This window comes from Diabrotica undecimpunctata, chromosome 7, assembly GCF_040954645.1.
Source record: "Diabrotica undecimpunctata isolate CICGRU chromosome 7, icDiaUnde3, whole genome shotgun sequence".
Lineage (NCBI taxonomy): Eukaryota > Metazoa > Arthropoda > Insecta > Coleoptera > Chrysomelidae > Diabrotica > Diabrotica undecimpunctata.
The window spans coordinates 25,648,886-25,672,334 of NC_092809.1; the positions used below are offsets into that span (position 1 = coordinate 25,648,886).

At 33.7% G+C, this 23,449-nt stretch overlaps 1 protein-coding gene across 1 annotated transcript in view; it reads left to right on the forward strand.

Annotated features, from left to right (window-relative positions):
- Positions 1 to 936: 936 nt before the first annotated feature.
- The window catches only part of LOC140445090 (uncharacterized), a 33,646-nt gene continuing 11,133 nt past the window's right edge, over positions 937 to 23,449 (forward strand). Inside the window, exons 1-4 of the mRNA XM_072536905.1 lie at positions 937 to 1,137; positions 1,196 to 1,253; positions 1,337 to 1,492; positions 21,411 to 22,171. Coding sequence (XP_072393006.1) covers positions 1,021 to 1,137; positions 1,196 to 1,253; positions 1,337 to 1,492; positions 21,411 to 22,171 — 1,092 coding nt within the window. The 5' untranslated portion in view covers positions 937 to 1,020. The remainder of the gene's footprint in view (positions 1,138 to 1,195; positions 1,254 to 1,336; positions 1,493 to 21,410; positions 22,172 to 23,449) is intronic.

A 23,449-nucleotide genomic window follows, 5' to 3' on the forward strand; every position in this document is an offset into this window, starting at 1 on the left:
GTCCAATCTCTACATACAAGTGAGATACCACTAAAAACCACATGCCAGATCAGGAAAAGCTTCAGTTATTACTCTAACACCCTACAAAGAAGAATTAGAGAAAATTTTGCAGAACAAAAAAAAAACAAGTACCCTAGAAAAACTTAGATTGTGTATTAGCTCCAGAAAAAAACAACTCAACAAAAAGTGTTAGATAAAAAAAAACAGCAACGCCCGAAGAAGAAATACCAGTACATGAAGACGTAGGTCAACCTTCTACATCAAAATGCAAGACATCAAGAAGGAAACTGAAAGTTTCTTCAAGTTCAAGCTTAAACAGCAGTGAAGACCTTAGATTAGCTGATTCATCGTCCGACGAAAGTGGAGAAAACGACGTGGAATGTCTACTTTGCACCGGCAAATTTTCCGACGTAAGATATGGCGAACAATGGGCAAAGTGTTACCAGTCTGGCAGGTGGGCACATTAAGACTGTGGAGAGATAAAGTCCAGCACATTTGTTTGCCTTTTCTGCGAAGGAAAGGGCTTTATTGAATAGTCTCTCAAACTGGGGTACATGTCTCAAATTTGGATACCTGGCTATCCCAAATTAGGCCACCTTTTATTTTTAACATTAAATGTCGCAAAAAATTAAATGTATTTTTTTGCAGTTATTTATGTTTTATTATCTTTTTATTTTTTTTTGTATTCTAGAAACATCAAATTTAAGTTTTAGAAATAAATGATTTAAAAACTTTTGAATGTTCTGTTTTATATTTGTTTTTCAAAAAAAGTTTCTCAAATTTGGTGCCGTTCCTCCGCTATGGTTTACATAAAAACCTTAAGCCAATCCTGGTTATTAGCAATATGTCAAAATATTTCAATTATCCATCTTATTTTATTTTAAAAAAGGGAGCGAGACAAAACATATAGCCAGCTGATTTTTCTACTCATTTTGACAGTTGGAGTAAAATTCAAATGAATTAAATTGTAAGTATTATATTAATTTTAAATCAGAATTATCTTATATTGACACAGAAATCATGTATAAAGAGCAGAGAAGAAATTCTAAAAAGAAGAAGGATAGTGTTAAAACAGTTGACGGAAATGGTGGGAAAATTAGAAAAACCGAGGGAAATATTGTCCCGAAAAGAATCACGGTGAGTTTGGTTACGTCCTACGAATTCTCCCGGGCTTTTCTGATCGTCTCATTTTTAGATCCCTCCAGATTTTTTTAAACATGAATCAGCTTTAATTTCATCTCCTAAACGTTCAAGTAAGTTTCTTGTTTATCAACAACATGTAAAAAAGAATGTATATCCATTAGATTGGTCATAAAACATTTTAATTTTGTAATAGGAACAGATTTCCCAATAGAGAATCTCCATGGTCTCTTTGATAAGTGTGTAAACATAAGAAGATCCAAAAGAGTGTACAATAAAAATCACCAGCAAAATATTGGAAATAATTATAGTCCAACAGTTGAAAACATCCAGAATGGTTTAAAAAATTTTGGTAAGTGCTTAGTTATATCTGTTTTACAATTATTCCTAAACTTGATTATTTAAAAAATAAGTGTTATTGTTAATATGAGTCCATATCATCAGAGCCACAACAAGACTGAAGTTTAGTAATGATCTAAAGATCACAAGGCCCTTATAAAATTTTCCTTTAACACTGCTAGCTCAGGTTCACTCATATATATGTATTTTTATGTTTCTCTAATGTATAAAGGAAATACAATAGTTGATTGGTATATAGCTGAGCTATGTAATTATTCCCCTGGCTCCTCCACATTAAATAATAAACTGGGAAAAATGGTATAATGTAATTTATTAGATTAAAAATTATAAAACTAATATGTGTTAGTCATGTATTTTCCATACTACAATAACACTTAAAATCACTTTTTATATAGTCAGAATGTGAATCACATGAAACAAATTTTCAACAGAGGAATATATAAGCAATGGATATAGATGCATATATATTCGTTAATATAACACTTTACAGGGTTAAGTATAAAAGAACACATATCATGAAGTGTGTTGAGCCATGAGCATTTAGTTATTTTATCTTTATTTTCACTGATTGTAGAAATCTTATTAATGTATTTTAAGAATACTTTCTATACTTGTGCCTACACTACCTATTTATATAGTGTATAGTTTAATCAGTTGTTATACTAGATAATATCAATTATAAAGCATAACTACAAAAAACATATTAGAACTAATGGAGAAATAATCATTTTTTGAAATATGAAGCAAATATCTGGCTGACTGTTCATATTTTTCATTGCTATATGTAGACCTATTCTTCTGGTAGTAGTTCATATCTCTATTTCACAATTTTTAGAAACTGTCTCTACCATCTTCTAATTTTCATCATGCTAATATTATTAATATGATTGAGAGCAATCCTTTGTACTAGTTGGTTTTCTGTGGCAACTAAATCTAGGTTGATCCATATCTGTTTTAAACAGTAGGTACCAATATATCTGGGTTTACAATTTTATAGAGCTAACTTTTGTACATCATTCAAGCAGCTCGAGGTCCCCATGTAAGGTGTGTAGAGCTTTAGAAATATATTATCATATAGCTATATTTAGGCCTCTAAGTAAATTCTAGCTGATTTCAATAAATCAACATTTTGATGGGCTCTATCCTGTGGTTATCTAGATATGTAATATGAGGTTTGTGTATTGTTTGTATGTTTTCTTTAGTTTTTGTATCAGCTATTATACTGTCTCAGTGTCTAGTTTAGACAATAAGACAATTCCCTTTATCAATTTATTTCATAACTAATTGTTTATTTTAATGAATACCTGCAATATAATTTCACTGCATTCTTTTTTAGAATCAGTTATTTATCTTGTTTTGATTTTATCTTCAGAGTTATTAGGACAATTGTGTTCATTTCAGAAAATAAGTTTACTCTCTACTTCATTGAGTAGTGGCTACCAGTCTTCAAGATGATTCTTTACACTTTGCCTTATACACACATAAGAAAACAAAAAGAGAAATGAAAAATGTCGAGTATCTCTCAAAATAGAATAAAGGGATAGATACAATGTGTTATCAAGTTATTATTATTGGTTTTGTTTGTGGTTATGTGGTGGTAGTTTAGTTTATAACATTGGATGAAAACTCCCCTCCTGACAGGGAGTAATCCAAAATATGGAACAAGGTAAAGAAGCTAATTAATAATACCAAGAAGTAAGAAAAAGGAATTAAGCCATTTACTCCCTAGAAAAGGCATCTTTATGTGGATAAGGTATACATATTTATTGAAAAAATAAACAAAAAATATTGGTAAATTACATGAGATCAAAATAGGTCATATTTTATATAAAAAAATTCTTAATATTCTTTATATTGATATTGTACCATACCTTGTAATCTAATTTGTGATGAATTAATCTTAGAACACTGGTACACAAGAGGCTTGAAAGCACTGTTGCTGTCTGGGTAGATTATGGGCGGGGTAATTCTTAGAGGTGAGAAATGTAAGGAAGAAATGATATTAAACAACAAAGAAATGACATTAAGAAGGAGAATAACTCTTAAAAAAAAAACAAGAATGGGCGCCACTGTTGTTAAATGCTTGAATCCAAAAAACAAACAGAAATGTGATATTCACAAATCAAACAGAATAAGAGCAAATATCATTAAAATAAAAAAAGGTAAAATTCATTAGGAGGCAGAATTTGACACATTGGAATCGACACAGACTGACTTGTTTCAGTTATCATCACAAGAATATGTCAGTCACTTATATGAAGTTTGTAAGTGAATTACAAATTGATACCACATCTGTCAAACCAGCTCAAGTAGAGCATTATTGAGAGAAAGCCTGAGCCAGAGGGCTGTGGCAAATCAACTAAATTTAAGCCAATCAGCTGTCTTCTGAGTGTAATGTCTGTACCAAGATACTCGCGATTATGTCTGCTAAAAAAAGGGGAAGGTCGTAAACGAATAACAATGAAAAACAAATCCCTGAGGTCTGGTGCTTTTCTCAAAAAAGAGCTTATAGAGGTCTGAGGTGTGGTTACCAACGTTTAGACAGTCAGAAGGAGACTGAAGGCAGCCAACCTGATACCAAAAGACAGCTATGGGTCCCAAGCTAACAGCAGCCCAGAAGCAAAGGTGATTAGAATTTGCTGGCGATCATCTTGATTGGGACAACTATGAATGGAGACAAGAGGCGTCGAGTCTATAGAAGACCAGGAGAATGATTTTGCTTAATGTTGTATATGAGAAACTGTGTCACATGGAGGCGGTTCCATGGATGGGAAAACTGCGTTGGTTTTCGTGCCTGGTGTAGGAGTGGTTCTTTTGGAGGAACATGTGGTTCCATATGTGGGATTTATTAGTGATGCCTTTATTTTACTGCACAATAACGCCCGATGCCATAACTCACGGGTCACCACCACCTATCTGACTGAGGTCGGTTTACCTGCATTAAATTGGCCTGTGTTGAGCCTGGACTTAAACATTTGATTTAACATTTGACTGGATTAACAGTGTTTGGATAAGCAACTACACAAAGGATAATAAAGTTTTAAAACGGGAATCATATTATAGCTGCAGAGCGGTATTTTTGAAAAAGGTTTTTATTATGTCATAACATGGGGATGTCTTATTGATCCCTTTAGTTAACTATTTACTAAGTTCTTTCTTTAATAGACTAACTGTGTTGAAAAAATAAAAAATACAAAAAATATGCTATTAAGTTTAAAATATGCAAAAGAACAAATAAAATTTACTGTCCAGTTACCATCTTGGGTTAAACATGTTTAAGCTTGGGACTGTACAATAATATTAAGTAACATTAAATATTAAACATTAGATATTAAATAATCATAAAAAGTAATGAAATATACACTTTTTCAATATAAAATTTTGAGCATTGATCTCAATTAGATAACTGTATTTAATCTCTTTTATATTTCGCTCATTGACTTAAATACTGCCATAACCCCGAAAAACGCAACTTTTTCATTTCTTTCCCCATATTTTTATTTCTCCATACTGTTTCATTCCTTGTATTCACTTGTAGCTAGATAATGTGATGCCTAGATATTTAAACTCCATCAGATGTTCTATTATCTGACCTTCCAGCTCCAATTTACATCTTAAGTAAATTTACTGATAAGCATACCCATGCATTTTCTCGTTTTTTGGTGAAATTAACATGTTAAATTTTCTGGCGGTTATATTAAATCGCTACAGCATACATTGTAAATCATCTTTACTTTGAGAGAGTAGTATTCGATTCGTCTGCATAGCAGATTATTTTAAGTTGTTTTTCTCCCATTTGGTATCCTTTTTTAGTTCTTACTTTTTTTATATTTTCATCCATAATAAGGTTGTACAATAGAGGACTCAGGGAATCTCCCTGTCTTATCCCATTGCCAGCTTCAATAGGGCCAGTTAGTTCTTTTTCTACTTTTACTTTTATTGTGCTGTTTTGGTAGATATTTTTGATCGTATAAGTGGATAACGTCCTTTAATTTGACCCTTTTAAATGCCTTCTTAATGCTAAGGTATATACTTCCAGGAATTATTCGAATTCGTTGAATGACATCACTTATAAACGATATATGATTAATTTTTTGACATCGCTATATATTTGTACATATTTTCACAATTTTTGTCTAATTTCGTAAATCTACCTTTAAACGATTCGAGCTTTATATAAAAGAATCGATAGGTACTTCAAGTACAAAACATTCGAAAACAAATTAGTACTTTCCAAGCTATATATACATTTCGTGGAGTATCCAATTATTACAACTTTTACAATGCTTTTTTATTCCACTATATACACAATATAAAATATTATACTCGTACTGCCGGGAGATGCATTTTATCCAAGCCGGTTCTGTGCGACGCTCTTGATTGACAATGACAAATCAAGAGCTGGCGAAGGCCGACGTCCCTGTGCGTTTATTCTCCATAAGAATGGCATTGCCCAGAGTTTATGTACTATGAGCATTGCCGTATCTTAGCTGTACTGCACTCTATGAGAAGTGTGAATTTGACTTATATAGACCACATTTTTTTGCACGAAATATAAGGCTCACTCCCTCACTCCAATGAACTGTTCAGAAAACTTACAACTGTTTATCATTCCTCAGAACAACGAAAATACAAATATTTATATAAGTCCATCTTTTTTTTTTGTTCCTAATGCTTTTTCTTATTGTATATGCCAAACTGTCGTAATTTTGAATTTTTGTTAAGTCATTTCACACGATTGATTTTTTTTCCTCCTGGATTCATATTTACTGATAATAAATAAGATTATTTACGTTCGTATTATATAAACAATTCTAATAATGATGACTGCACATCTGATTGATAAGATATTTTAATAGGGTTCCCACAGAAGACGTGCTTAATTCTCGAAATCATCAAAATGACCAATTCAGCAATTCACCGTATCACATTTCTTAAACACATTATTTCAGTGAGTCGTTAACGAATATAAACATTAAAAAAATCAAGAATTGATGAATTAAAAAAAACAGATCTCAGTTTACCCTTTACCCTAATCACTTGCAGTGCGATTACATTTCGTTTTTTTGTGACCGGTGGCAAAATACGAAAACACTTTGTGTTTTATTTAATTGCTGTGTTTGATTTAAAATGAAGAAAAGAAATTGCAAATTCACAAGCGAACTTGAAAAAGATTATCCTTTTATAAAAAAAGCTTTGTAGTGACAATAGCAGGGTGAAATGCCAGCAATGTTTTTCAGAATTTTCAATTGCACACGGTGGGCGAGCAGATATTAAAGATCACTTAAAGTGTGCAAAACACAAGACTGGTGTAACGGCGATTGCAAGTACTTCTTCTATCATTTTTTTTTTTAAATGATGATCCCATTCAAAACGATTTAATTATTGCAGCTAAAGAGGCCACATTCGCTTATCACACGGCAATGGATGATATAAGCTTCAAAACATCTGATTGTACGTCGAAATTGATTTCAAAATTTTTTGAATCAAAATTTGGGGTTGCGAGAACCAAATGTGAAACGATCATTTTAAATGTGTTGGCACCTTTGTCTTTGTCAGAGTTACACACCGACTTACAGAAGGCTTTTTTCGTAAGTGTTGCTAACGACACCTCAAATAAAAAGTACATCAAACTGGCACCGATTATTGTTAGATACTTTTTACCATTAGAAGGTGTACATGTGAAACTATTGAATTTTGAGTCCGTTCAGGGTGAGACATCGGAAATATTGACTCAAAATATAATTTCAACATTACGTCTTCATGACATTACAAAAAAAGTAGCTACATTTTGTGGCGATAATTGTAATACAAATTTTGGAGGTGTGCATAGAAGAGGACAAAATAATGTTTACAGAAGACTTAAACAAGAACTCGGTGTAGATATTGTAGGAATTGGATGTAGCGCACATATTGTACACAATGCACTTCAAAATGCTGTGGATGGTTTACCAATAGAAATTGAAGCACTAGTTGTCAAAATATATAAACATTTTCATATCTACACAGTTCGAGTAACTCAGTTGAAGGAATTCTGTGAATGTGTAGATGTGGAATATAAAAACCTAATCCAACATGGAAGTATCAGATTTCTTTCTCTTTTGCCGGCAATTCAGAAAATTCTAAATATATTTGAAGGACTAAAAGCATATTTCCTTAACTGTCCACGTGCAATGCGAGATTTTTTTGAAAGTGAAACGGGTGAGTTATATTTTTGGTTTGTGCATGGACATTTAATCAATTTTAACAAGACTGTACTACTCATGGAAAAAAGTGAAGCAAGTGCGACTAACATTATTTTGGAATTAAGAAGATTTAAATCTAATCTTCAAGAACGCATGGACAGCAGTTTTGTACCACAAAGAGCGAAACAATTATTATTATTAAAGAATCTTGGTAGTAGCCAGAATATTGATAAATTTCAAACTGAAGTAACTGATTTTTACCGACGATGCATTTCATACATTGAATTGTGGGAAGACAGTTTCGGAGGAGCCGACATTTTCGAATGGATTGGACTGAATCACGTATTGAAATGGGACGAAATCGAAGGATCTGCTGAAATTATAAACAAAATACACGGTTCGGACGATCGACAAAATAATAATACTGACAACCTTTTTGACGAGCTGTCAGTTACGAAAGTTTTTATAGCATCAAAAAATGATGAATGGAATTCCCCGACGATACAAATTGATTATGTTGACAAATGGCTTCTACTATTTAAACATTTTCATGAACAACACATCGATACACCCAACCTGGTAAAAATGGAGCAATATATTTTGTGCTTACCAGGCACCTCGTCTCCTTTAGAGCGTGTCTTCTCGATGATGAAACATATTTGGTCGGACGATAGAAGCCGTATGTTGGAGTCTACCGTACAAGCATTACTATACTGTAAATTAAACTTTAATAAGACATTTAACGATTTTTACGAAAAAATAAAAAAAAAATAACATTTTTTTAAAAAAAGTACATACAAGCGAGAAATATGAATGGTACAAAAAATAGGTATTTTATTAATAAAAATTTTTGGCAGCAGCTTAATCGTTTTTTTATACTTTACCCTATCCACCATTTACTGTCCCGGTTAAGAGTTTCATAATTATGGTACGCGCCTGATATGTCCAAGGTCTCCTCGTATTGTTTATTAAAATGCCCTGATCGGCCTCTGGGCGAGAAGAGTGTAAACCGTGTGTAAAATATTTTTTATAGAATTATAAAATTAATTTCTCACTGTCAGTGTACAACCTAGAGCCAAAAAATACATCTATTGTCTAAAAATTAGAAAATCGTCAATTTGTAAATAAGATGCGGAGAGGCTAAAACTTTTGAAGTTTTTAATGTCGTTCTTGTCAGATGTATTATATATAAAAATACTCCTTATTTATTCAGTGAAGTCTGAGAAAATATCCACGTGATCTATTATAAAGAGGAAGAAAACGAGGTATAGTTAATAAATTCATAATATATCATAACAAAATCACCTTTTATTTAGTCAGTAATCAGTGTATGATATCTCTTTTTTACCATTTTGTCAGAAATCAAGTTTTCGTACTACTCAAACTCAACTCAACTGAAATCGACGATTTGGCGATTGCAATAAAATCTGTATAATCAACTGAAATACATAAATATGCTATTGTTATTGTAGACAGTTTCAAATTATTTCATATTATATTCAAATAAAATTTAAAGATAATTACCGACCATGATACGTGATACTCGTGAGACTTTGCAAATGATAAATGTGTATAAATAACCAATGTGATTAAAAAGTCTAATATTACAGTTAATTCCGTATTTAATCATTTTCATTCAAATTTCTGTTAATAAAAACTATAGGTGGCGTTTTATCGGACGTGTTCACATCCCATCCCATTATCCCCGTATAAAGACTGTACACCGTTCCACAATAAATTGTACATTTTTGTGTTTCATGTCGTCACACACACATACAACTTTTGTACAAACCCTAGCTCCTAGTGGCATATGTGTTCCAATGGAACAATGGGACCCACATGTCCTAAGATCAAACCGGTCACACTCCGTAATGGAGTGGTACTTATCTGACCCCCAAGGTATAACCAAACACTCCTCAGTGTTTGGTTTTTATATAATTTACCGTCATTATACCATATATCAAGTTCGTGCATATAAGAAGCATGTGACTTTAGATATAATTTTGTTTAAATTAAAAGAAAGGGAGTTTGGTTTGGACGAAACAACAAATCAACAATATCGAAATGAAAGTATTAAGATCAATAGCGGGCATATCATTAAGAGACAGACAAACCAACAGAAGTATACGCGAACAATGCAAAATTCAAAATATTAACGGGTGGATAAAAACAAGAAAAAAAAACTGGAACGAACATGTAAAACGAATGGGACCAGATAGATTAGCGAACATCTGTAAAAACAACAAGCCGTATAGCAGAAGACCTGTTGGAAGGGCGCCAAAAAGGTGAAAAGATAATGTACAGTCAACAACGACTGAAACAGAATAAGAGGCAGACAAACAGGAGTAATCCTAATCGCACGAAGAAGAAGCAAAGGAGTTTGGTAACATTGACAAAATAAGTGTATGGCAGGTACATGGCAAAGGGGGATAACAGAAATGCGCTTGAGGTTCTGTTGTACACTTTAAAGAATAAGAGACAACTGTTATATATTTAGACGCAACGTGAATATTTTCTAAGAGTTCACCTAAGAGAATATGTCAAGATAACAACGTAATACAAGTGGAGAAGGGAAGCGATATATAATTCTCCACGCAGGAGAGAAGACCGGATTTATAGAAGGTGCTAATATACAACATAAAAAACAGTGATTATCATGAAAATATGAACATGGCAATCAACGTACATATGAACATATGAGTGTGATAACGTACGGATAATTGGGATTTCCAACAATAGATTAAGTTAGAGTATTAATTTTAGACCAACGGCTAGACTGTATGGCCGTTTCTTATTCTATTCTATGACCGTTTTTATTTCTGTTACTGATAAACATGGTGTTTGTTTTAGTTTATGCTTATTCTTAATCCAAACTGTTCCCCCAATATCACAAATTGTGTTTAGTAGCGTCTGCAAATACAAGACGATCTTTCTAAAGCCTTTAAAACACATATTGCCATATGAGATAGCAGTTACAAAGAGATAGCAAAGCTAGAGATACGACACTACCCAAAACTTTAGCGTGGGGAGCTACAACGTTGAGTTTGTAAATAAATTCACGTATCTAGGTTCCCTGATGACCAATGATAACTCCACAGTGGAAAAAATAAAAAGAAGGGTGTTACTAGCGAACAGGTTTTACTTTGATTGAGGCACACATCTAAATGAATGGGTGATTGGAAAAAGGATAACATTCCTACGAACCATGTTTTTAGAAAATAAAAAAAAAACTGTTTTGCGCCGAAGCCGCTAGTTTTACAAAAACATTTCTATTGAACATTTGTGTACTTTGACAATGTACATTTAATGCCCAAGTAATAACAGTCCATGCCTATTAGATAAGTAGTTATTGATATTTGAAAGTACAAAAATCTTATCCTTTTTCCACTCAAAATCGAAAACATAAGTAAAACAACATAAAACAGGGCATTTATAAAGAACTGATTTTTAATTCAGAAACAAACTTGAAACAAATGGCATTTATATTCTTTTTAGTCTTCTGGGTCACTGTTCTCTGTATTTGTTGTAGGATTTGTAAGTATATCATCATAGAAGGCCCTGTAGTTTTCTGGTATATAATGTATTATTTTGAAACTTCTTGGAGTTGATGGGAAGTTTGCCATTGTATACTTTCGAGATGGAAAGGTTTATATTATCTTGTTTCTTCATATTAAAAAGACCATAGATGAAACCATTAATTAATTCAGACGCCATGATATAGCCTATCATTGTTTGGGTATATGTTAAATGTCTGTATTTGCTTATGGTAAATGATTGTTTTTTTTTCAACATCTTTGACAGTCTTTTTAAAATATTGTGGCTACCAGACTTTGAAATCAAGTATATCGGTATTTGTTAACCGTTTTACTTGGACGTTACGTTATTATTGTTCTTTTTCATAGCAAAATTCTTAAAAGAAGAAGAAAACTGTCTAGCTTTTGCTGACGTAGGATGATGTCTAGCAACATCATGTCTTTCTATTAATTCGATTAGGTATGTATCTTTTTCATTTTTTGGTCTTCCACTATAAACGATCCGCCATACATTTCTTACGACAAGTGCAATCTGGTCCGGTTACTTTAGCATTAACTAGTTTACCTTTATGTGTAACAAACTCTCTTCCTTTTTTTCTTGCCAATTATTCCCTTTTGTATGTAACATTTTTTATCGAGCTTTTTCTTTTTTCCTACATCTGCAGGTTCACACTCCGAATAATCCGACATTTCTATAAACAATTGTAATATTTTTATTCAACAATAACTAAATTCTAACTTACCTATTAGATACTGAGCTATTAAATTCTAGATAACTTCAATTTTTACGGCAGGTCAATGTTAAATAATATTCTCTTTAAAACAACTTTTAAAATACTTTCCAACAATAGCTATAACTCAACAATACTGTTTACTCGACGAAAGTGCACACCAAACTAAAAATCATCTGTTCCAGACTCAGAAGGTTTATTTCGCGACACGTTTTTAACATTGCGTGGATAAACGATAACATTCCAGTAATATTATACTTTTTCTGCTCAACAAAAATATAAAGTCGATCGGCGATTTTAACGTTTTTGCGCTCAGCCGATAGAAAATACAAATATTCATAAAATGGCTATCTCACTTTAATTCTCCACATTTTTGGAATGTTATTCTTTTTCCAATTACCCATTCAAATATGGTAAGTGAAGTAAAGTATCTTGGCGTAACACTAGACACGTGGCTTGGAATCAGCAGATAGAACGAATAGCCAAGAGTGTGGTAACTACTTTAATCTAAAACGCACTCATAGAAAAATGTCGGGTTGAAAACTAGACATGTTATATTGGATTAATAATATGGTGGTAAAGCTAACAATAACATATATGCATCAGTGGTATGGTGCCCAAAAGTGCAGCAAAAAAATGCATTCTCAAAATTAAGCAAGGTGCAAAGGCTTGCTTGTTTTGGAATTACAGTAGCTCTGAGGGGCACCACCAACAGTAGCTGTGCAGGCCCTACTTGACCTCCCTCCTCTCCACATTGTTATAAGGGGGACGCGAGAATACTGTATTATTTTCTTAAATTCTTTGTCATATATGAGATGTGTATATTTTGTATCTGCGATAGTGAGATGTGATCTATTAAAAATAATCGAAATCCGGAGGTTTCTTACGTTTGAAATACTCGTATGTTCAGGAAATTGCCCAAATCTGTGCTTTCTACAATTTTTAAAACAAACAGACGAAAAAAGAATAGAATAGATGTCGCTGTAGAGTCTGTGGGTAATTATTTTTAAATAATTCTTCATAGAGCTTACTACAGTTCGCTCTGATGATTCCATAAGGATGAAATACTTATAAGTGAATGGTGGTGCTCTGTATTGAAATTAAATCTTAAATGTCTTATTTTCGTATACTCACGAATGGAGTACTAGAAATCAGTTCGCGAAGGGTTTTTTGCCTAGATAAAGTGGCGTGTTATGGAATGCAAATTGTAGTTTCCTCATGTCTGTTCTTTTGTCGTCTGTTTGCTTTCAAATTTGTAGAAAGCACAGATTTGGGCAATTTCCTGAAAAGATTTTCTTCTTCTTCTTACGATGCCTATCCGTTCCGGATGTTGGCGATCAACATGGCTATCCTAACTTTGCTTGCTGCTATTCTGAATAGTCCGGTTGTCGATGTATTAAACCACTTTCTCAGGTTTTGAAGCCAAGAAAAAGAAATTCTTCTTCTCCCTGGTCCTCTCTTTCCAAATACCTTGCCCTGAAGAATGAGTTGCAACAAGCCGAATCTCTGATCATTCCTCATAACATGGCCTAGATATTCGAGTTTGCGCTCTTTGATGGTGTTAATAATCTCGCATTCCTTGCCTATTCTACGTAGGACCTCAACATTAGTCACACGATCCACCCATGAAATTCTTAAAATACGTCTGTAACACCACATCTCGAATGCCTCGAGTTTTCTTAAAGAAGCTTCGGAAAGTGTACAAGCCTCTACTCCGTATAATAACGTAGAAAATACATAGCATCTAATGAGAGAGATTTTGGTAGCAAGTGGTAAATCGTGACTTCTGAAAAGAGACTTCATCATTCTGAACGCCGATCTCGCTTTTCCTATGCGTTGTTTTATTTCACTGGAGTGATCCCATTGGCTGTTAATGTTGGTACCAAGGTATGTGTAGCTGTCCACTCTGTCAATTGGATGTTGGTTAACCAAAAGCTGTGTATTTAATATTTCGGGCTTACTGACTACCTTGTACTTTGTTTTCTTTGTATTAAGATCAAGTCCGTGTTCTCTACTTATATCTGATATACGCGACATTATTCTTTGCAAACCGTCCAGACTATCTGCAAAAACTACTGCGTCGTCGGCATATCTATTGTTGTTTAGACGTATTCCGTTGACTTATACGCCTTCTTGTAGTTCACCTAGCGCTTGCTCGAAGATATATTCAGAGTATATATTAAATAACACCGGGGACAGAATGCATCCTTGCCTCACTCCTCTATCTATGGAGACTGCCTCTATCAATTGGTCATCCACTTTAATATTGGCTGTTTGGTTGTAATATAAATTATAGATGATTCTTAAGTCCCTATCATCTAACCCCACTTCTTTCAAGATGTTTATAAGTTTATCATGCTTTACTCTATCAAATGCCTTTTTGTAGTCGATAAAACAAGCATACACGTCACATTTAATATCCCTGCATCTTTGCATAAGCACTTGGACAGCGAATAGAGCCTCTCGGGTGCCTAAGGAATCGCGGAATCCAAACTGCGTCCATGATACCTGTTCTTCGCATTTTTTATATATTCTGCCGTGTATCACTTTCAAGAACGTTTTAAGTAAGTGGCTCATTAGGCTAATTATTGTTCTGTAGTCTTCGCATGTAGGAGTCCGTGTATGGAGAAGAGCAGCCACAGACAGACAAGGGTGGAGGCAAAAAATAAAGGAGGCCAAGGCTCATTTTGGGCTGTAGTGCCGTAGAAGAAGAAGAAGAAGTCTTCGCATGTCTTGGCATTTACTTTTTTTGGTATGGTCACGAAGGTCGACTTTAACCAGCTTTGGGGTATTTTTCCAGTTACGTATATGTTGTTGAATACAGTTGTTATCCATTTTATTCCCTGTTCATCCATAAGTTTTAGGAATTCTGCACAAAACTCGTCAGGCCCTACCACTTTACCATCTTTAGTTCTTTTAATAGCTGACGTGACTTCTTCAATGGTAATCGGGGGTCCTGTTTGGCACTCAGTGTCTTCAATGGTATTCTGCCTTTCATCTGCAAAAGTTACTTCCACATAATTCTTCCAAGTGTCTAGTTTTTCTTCGACAGTTAACAGTGGTTTGCCTTGGTTATCTGCCAAACACCCAACTCTTCTAGGTTTGTATAAGCCTGCGGCTTCTTTAACTTTTTTGTGCATATTAAATGAATCGTGTTTATGATGCAATTGCTGTATTTCTTCACTGTTTTCTTAGATGTGTATCCTTAGCTATTCTAATAGCTTTTTTGATCTTTTTATCGATTCTTTTGTATAATGACATGTCTTGATCTTTGAACTTTCGCCTCTCTTTCATCATATCTAGAATCTCATTTGTCATCCACGATTTCTTCTTTATTTTTGGTGGTTTGAGAAATTTCTCTCGTATGTCTTTTGAAACTGTATGTAACTTTTCTAGCTCCTGGTCCATTACATCCGATTGAATAACGGTATTCAAATTGTTCTGTATATACCGCTTTACACTATGTTCTGTGTGTTGATCTTTTAATAGCTTGATGTCGAATTTTGGATTGACACTACGTCTAACCTTCTTTAGCCTGAGCCTAATTTTGCCAATCAGTGGGTTATGGTCTGATTTGATATCAGCTCCTGGGTATGTCTTGACTGATGTTATGCTGTTCCGGAATCTTTTATTAATCAGAATGTAATCAATTTGATTTCTCACTATGCGGCCTGGAGTATCTTGTGGTGATTTCCATGTATATTTTAAACATATTTTAAACGTAAGAAATCTCCGGATTTCGATTGGTTGTAATTAATATACCTTTAAAGTATGAGAGTAGAAAAAATAGGTTTTAATAATATACAATATAATTTAATAATATACAATATAATAACAATAGTGTTTTGAAAAATATTTGTGTTAAATAATTTTAATTAGATAGTTACAGAAAATTGCTACGGAATAAGGAATCATGGGGCGCCTATCGAGGCACAATATCTTTTCATTTTGGAGGGAACTGCCATTATAATCTGTGTTGTTTGTGGTGTAGGTTTGCCGCAATGACATTGTTGTCTCGGCACGGTTGTATGAATTTCGGAGAATTTTTTGAAAACATTTTAAAGAAAGGTAGGAGCATACCGGTTTCAATTTTGTAATTTCTTGACTAAAATCGAATATTTCAATGTGACGTTTAAAATAACTGAAACGTGCGTAGTGTAGTTCCTAGTTCACTGAAAAAGTTAAATAAGTAATAGAGGTTTATACTATTATATAAATTGTATTCAGTAATTTTTGTTAAGTACCCAAACCCAAAATTGTTTGGTGTACCTGTTTGGTTTACTTTTATAACCTTATTACCTTGCAGCTTTCATGCTTATTACCATTTATTTTCGAAATAGGTGTAGGTAGTTATATTTTTCTGTTTACATGCATTTCGAAGTGAACCTTCGTTGCATTCGTTAGTTGTTGTTATATGCATTGTTATAGTAAGTTTCCTTACGTCAATTTGTAATAACATTTTTTGTTTGCTATTATCTTATTTAGTTTTTTATAAAGATCTTATACAAAAAAGTACTACAAAGCTTTTTTGTATGTACCTATTACTTTTTTACCTATTAGCATAATTTGGATATTCATGAAAGTTACGAAAAAACAAACTATTTTTTTTTTATTTCGAATTAACGTGTCTTGACATCTTAGGTCTTTGACACGGGAGCAAAGGTTTACAATAGTACTTACAGAGTTTACAATAGTAAAAAATAACAATCTTCTTCTTCTTCTTTGTCAACCATTTTCCATCCACTCCTGAATTTAGGTCTCTCCCAATTGTTTCCATCTTTCTCTATCTTGCGCCAATCTAATCCACTGTTTGCCTGCCACTGTTCTTATGTCATCTACCCATCTTTTTTGAGGTCTTCCCATGCTTCTTGTTGTCGTCCTTGGTCTCCATTCTAGAATTCTCCCTGTCCACCTGTTGTCATTATATCGGGCTACGTGACCTGCCCAGCGCCATTTCATTTTTGCAATTTCTTCCACAATATCCCTAATCTTCGTTCTACGTCTTATCTCGGTGTTTCTAATTTTGTCTCTTAGTGATATTCCAAGCATGATTCGTTCCATTGCTCTTTGCGTTGTTTCTAATTTTTTAGCAGATTTTTTGGTAAGGGCTACTGTCTCCAAGCCGTAAGTACAAACTGGTAGTATGCATGTGTTATACACCTTTTTCTTTAAGTTTACAGGAATGGAGGTGTTTTTCAAGATATATGCTAATTTGCCGAAAGCGCCCCATGCCAGTTGTGTTCTTCTTTTAATTTCAGCATCTTGATTTGGTTTTCCTAGTTTGATAACATGACCTAGATATACATAATGTTCAACATTTTCTATGGTATGATTTTGTATTGTTATATTTGTCTGGTCTCGGCTCAGTATTTTTGCTTTGCTGTAGTTCATTTTTAAGCCTACCGCTCCTGAAACTGCATTTAATTGTTGTAACATATCATTTAGTTCTTGGATATTTTCGGCTATTAAAACTATGTCATCTGCGAATCGCAAGTGGTTTAAGTATGATCCTTCGACGTTGATACCCTTATTGTTCCATTCTAGTTTCTTAAAAATATCTTCTAGAGCAAGGGTAAATAGTTTGGGAGAGATGGTGTCTCCTTGTCTTACTCCCCGTTGTAGTCTTATGGGATTAGTTTTTGTGCTTTCGTCCAGCTTTATCTGCATTGTGGCATTTTCATATATATTTTTAATTATGTTAGTATATCTTGAATCTATACGTGCATTTTCTAGAGATTCAAGCACTGCCCATAATTCGATGGAATCGAATGCTTTATGGAAATCGACGAACGCCATATGAATTGGAACATTATACTCGGTGCATTTTTCTATCAGTGTTCTTACGGTGTGTAAGTGGTCTATGGTACTAAAATGTTTTCTGAATCCAGCCTGCTCGATAGGTTGATAGAAATCGAGCTTATGTGTTAGGCGGTTGGTTATGATTTTAGTTAGTAATTTATACAGATGTGAGAGCAAGGATATTTGTCGGTAATTCTCGATGTTTGCTTTGTCTCCTTTCTTGAATAGTAAAATGACTTCGGAGTTGTACCATTCTTGAGGAATCTTTCCTTCATCAATTACTTTATTAAATAAAATATTTAATACCTGTTCTATTTTTCTTCCACCGATTTTCAACATTTCGACTATAATTTTATTCTCTCCCGGACATTTATTGGTTTTTAGTTGATTTAGGGCCATTCTTATTTCATAGTCGGTTATGTCCGGTATTTCTTCTGAGCCGGTGTTAATTATTGTTCGTTCAGTACGTCATTGTTGTGGTTGTGTATTTATATATATATAAGCGGGGATCCTACAGCTTCTGCCGCTTCCCGCATTTCGATCGCCATCTTTTTCTATCTCTCCAGGTGTCTTCATCAATGGCTCTATCTTTCATGGTTTCCATAACACCTTGTATCCAAGACTTGGCTGGTCTTCCTCGTTTCCTTCTATTACTTGGATTGTATTCCATAGCTCTTTTTGGCCATCTGTTGTCGTCCATCCTCTGTACGTGTCCATACCATATTAACTGTCTAGTTTCTATTCTTTCAGAAGTTGTATGTACTCTATCTGTTTTTCTTCTAATTTCAGAATTAGGTATACGTTCTACTCTTGATATACGGCAAGCTCTTCTTAGGTAGTCCATTTCAACCGTGTCAACTTTTTTCTTTGAGTATAATTTAGTGTAGAATTTTTCAATGGCCTCGCTTATTTCCTTTCTGTCTCGGACGGTGACGTTTTTTTCATTTTTTATTTCTATGATTTTTCTTGTGCTGTTTGAGTTTTTTGCTTTGAGTACTTTCATATTGCAGTTATCTTATATTATATTTTTTATTAGATTGTTAGTATAGTTTCTATGATCGTTAATAATTTCTTTCTTCACGTTTTTGTTTAAACTTTTGAAGCTGTCCGAAGTTCGATCTGTTCTATTTCGTCTTTCTTTTAGTAATTTAATTGTATTAGGTTGAAGTTTAGATTTTTTTCTCTGTTTTCGTATTTGAGCATATTTTCTTAACTGATGTTGTTACAGTTACTTTTATTTTGGCTAGTCCGTTTATATCCATTTGTCTCAGTGTCTCTACTGACTTTAGTCTTGTTCTTAGCTCTTTTTGGTATTCCGTTTGTTTTTGAAATAGGACATCGGTGGTTGGGTATCGTTCTCGTTTAATAAGTTTGTTTCGTTCTACTCTCGTCTGTATTTGAATATTCGCTCTAACCAATCTATGGTCACTTCCGGTATAGAATTTGTTTAGTACTGTCACGTCGGTGCATATGTTTTTGTTATTGGAGAGTATATAGTCTATTTCGTTCTTAGTTTTCTTGTCTGAGCTGATCCATGTCCATTTACGTTGTTTAGATTTTTTAAAGAAAGTGTTGAGACAAAATAAATTTTTGTTGTTTAAGTAGTTGTACAAGAATAACACTACTATGTAAATTATATTTTGTTAAACAATTGTATTGTCTTTAAAAAGTCTATTAGGCTCTTGAGTCGGCTTAAACAGTTCAGAATTTCTTTTAGACTGTGGGTTATATTTTGGCAATGCGAGTGGCCTGGTAGTGTTGACATTCTGTGAGGATGTGCTTGTCGGTAATAGGAATATCGTTGCAGGGAGAGCATAACTGTTGGTCTGTAGAGTATATAAGATGACCGTGTGTCAAACGTGTGTGTCGTCTATTCTCAGTCTTCGTATTGCTATCTTCTCTTTTCTGTTCAGAGATGCTAGGGATAAATAGTTGTTAATATTAGGTTGTAGTTCTCTGAGCTTTGTGTTTTTGGTGATCCAAAGTTCCTGCCACTTGTCTTGGATATTCCTTTTGAATTTTGATTTTAAATCTTCTTGGAGCTGTGTGTTGTAGACGGGTAAGTTGGATGTAGATGCTTCTTTTGCAGCCATCTCATTTCGTTGGATGCCGATATGAGAAGGCACCCATATTATTGTTATTGAAGTCCCTCGGGAAGTGTGGAGATGGATCGATTCTAGTATTTTTTGCACTAGGTGATGTAAATATTTTTTAACGAATGGATTGTGGATAAGGAATCGGTGCACAGAGCTACACTTTGATGATTGTCAAAAGAGAACTCGAGAGCTTTTGAAGTACTAAAGAGTTCTCCTGAAAACACGCTACATTCGTTGGATATTCGGTATTGTCCTAATACTGTATCGACTATAGTGACAGAACAGCCAACTCCATCTGCGTTTCGGGATGCATCGGTGTATAGCACCTTATCATAGTGGGATGTATTCACAATATCCTTGAAAGCTTGTCGAAAAATAATATTTATTTGTTGCTTTACAGAGGGAAGTGTTTTAAAAGGAAGACCATGGTGGGGATTCTGATTTTATAGGTGCAATTGTTTGAGATAATTTTGTGTCTTGGCACAAGGGTTGTAGGATCTGTGGGATTGAAAGTATACATCTGGGCGAGATTGCGAGTCCAGGTCTTGGCGAAGTCAGAAGATTAAATACAGGGTTAGTCGGATTCGAAGAAATTCTGCTAGCATAAGATAGGAGTAGTTGCTGCCTCTGAAGGTAAAGGGGGAGTTCATGAGATTCACAATAGAGACGTTCAGCGGGACTTTATCGAAAAGCTCCTAAGCAAATTCAGAGAGCAGTGTTGTGAACAGAGTTTAACGATTGTAATAAATTATTGGATGCAAACAAGTAAACTATACAACCATAGTCTAATTTGGAGCGGATTATAGCTCGATATATTTTGAATAGTACACTTTCATCGGCACCTCATTGATGGTGGAACAATGTCTTTAACAAATTCATTCTATTTAAACAGTTGCCTTTTATTTCATCGATATGACGACGCCAGGTGAGTTTGTTATAGACAGTTAGTCCTAAAAACTTGTAATGATCAATTAACTCCAAATTTACTCCGTTTAAATCATGAATGTGTTGCCTGTGTGAGTCTATTTCAAATAGGTAAAAAAGAAATAAAATAAGACTTACAATCAATTTAATTTTACCACCAAAACGACAGGTTTCGCTTACTACACTTTGCTAAGCATCTTCAGATCTAACGGTACCAGGTAAATTAAATGCTGAAATTACAAAAGCCCATATTAGGGCGCTGTTTTATAAAGCTAACAATTACAGTAATTATGCCAATATTACATGTCTGTGATTATTAATATGAATAAAATTGATGAAGCAGATAAAGTAAAACCCACAAATTGGTATAAGATAATCTATCGAGTTAAAATAAATTAGTAAATAACCAAATTACTACTTACATGCCTGTACAAAAATTATTAATTGAACTATGTTTTCCGAATCATTAATTGTTGCTCTCTCGAAGTATAGCAAGGTTATAATTAATTTTATTAAAGATAAAATATTTTGTTATAATTAATTTTATTATAACAAACTATTTTCAAAGCATTATGTTGCAAATTTAATAGGAATTATTTAATTAATCTATTTTTTAATCCAATATTTTTTTTTCGTTTTTAGCGAAGTCACTCAGGAATGAAAGAAGTCTAATATTTAATACTCAAGTTAACTTATTAACTACTTACAGGGAAAAGGATTTAAAAGAATTTCAAACTTCTAATAGTGATAAAAAACACGAACGTAGTAAGCAAAAGCATTCAATAAAAAAATCGAAAAGTATATTCGAAAAAATAAATCATTTATACGCAAGGTCTAGTCAAGATTATAATTTTGATACTTTCAGAGAAGAATCTTGTAACCAAAACTTTTGTGTTACACTAGCGAAGCAAATAAGTCTTCGGATTGAATTGGACCGTAAAACAATAGGTGTTTGTAAATCAAGACTATTGTCAGAAATTAAAAAGATTGACGGCACACTTTCAGGTAAAATAAAAATGAACAATACTCCTGCTGAATCCAAATGTACATATTATTATCCACAAGAAAATAACTGTGATATAAATTTTTCCTTGTATAATAAATCAGAATGGGTGTTTGAAACACCCCCCAGACAAAGAATTCCTGCTATGTCGATTGAAGAATCTGAATTACAACCAGCAGTTTTATGCACTACAAAAAAGGAAAAACAGCTTTTTGAATGGAAGAAAAAATTGCAAGTAAAAACTACGGATTTTAATGGTAAGGAAAATATTCCTATCAACAACTATATGGATAATGTAGCTACTACATTCAATTACGATAGAAATATGCAGTCACCTAACTTCAGTAAAGCATTTGCCAGCGCTTGTAATTCTGATTCAAACCAACCAGCCAGAAATACGGTAAGTTGAATTAAATGAAAATATTGTATTCCTACTCAAGTAAACTGATTATTGCAGAGGTAATGGACTTTGACAAGACCTTTTTTCCATAGCTAATGTTAAAGTGTTGCTATAACAACCGTTTTGAGTAGATAAAGTATCACTTTAACCGCAAGGGTAGATAAAGTGACACTTTAACAGCAAGAGTAGATAAAATGTTTTAACTTTTTTTTATTCAATAAAATTTACAAATTCAAACACATTAAGGATTAAAAACAACTGAAATTTTACAATTAACATTATTAGAAATATCTATTTTTGGATCACAACTTCTACTCGTCTGCTTAACACTTGATTCGAGGTACTGGATTGATTTTCTGGTCCGCCAAGTATACACTTGGATACAGCAATCTTATTGCTTATTGACTCTTCAATGTAAGATTCTGCAACAGATGACGATTTCCATCCACCTAAACGTTTAACTTTTACTAGATCAGCTCCAGAATTTGCGAACATAGTAGCTGAAGAACGACAGAAACAATGCCCGTGTACATTTCTGAATTTGCAAGTTTCAAAAAATCTGCAATCTTCTTGGGGATATTATATATAGTGTTAATCCCCACCGGTTGAGTAGTGCACTTTTGCTGTCGGTAATTTACAAAAAACTTACTGTGAGGTACGTTTTTGGGACGCAAGGCAATATACTTTCTCACAATTTCCAAGAAACTCAGTCCACTTTTCTTGTCAGTAATACAAAACGACCTTTCCTGCTTGGTTTAGTATCAGATAATGAAACGATTATCACCGATTTTCTGTCGTCCACATTAAACACTTCTAACTTGTACAATTCATCGGATCTAGTCGCTTCATGCACACCAAAAATAGCAATAACCTTCATCAACAAATAGACGTCATCAGGAGCTTCTGTCAGAAATTTAATAATGTCATCTGACACCAGGATTTTGGACTTTTTAGCTTTGTATCCTCCACTCAGGTTTTTTAGTAAGGTGGTTAACTTGCTGAATTTAGAAATGTCACAATTTTCGTTCACCAACAACGAACGCTTCAGCATCGAATAATTTGACCATAATGACGATGGCATCGCTTTCTTCGACTTTTCAGAAAAATACGCCAGAAGTATTTTTTCACTCACGCCATTGATATTATTAATGCTTTTCCACTTTTTAAAAGACTGGTATTCTTTCTCATACATCATCCTAGATTTTTGTGGCAACAATAAACTTTCTGCTCCCAACGCTGCATCTGATGGCAGGTTTTTCTTTTTTTGTGTCAATTTTT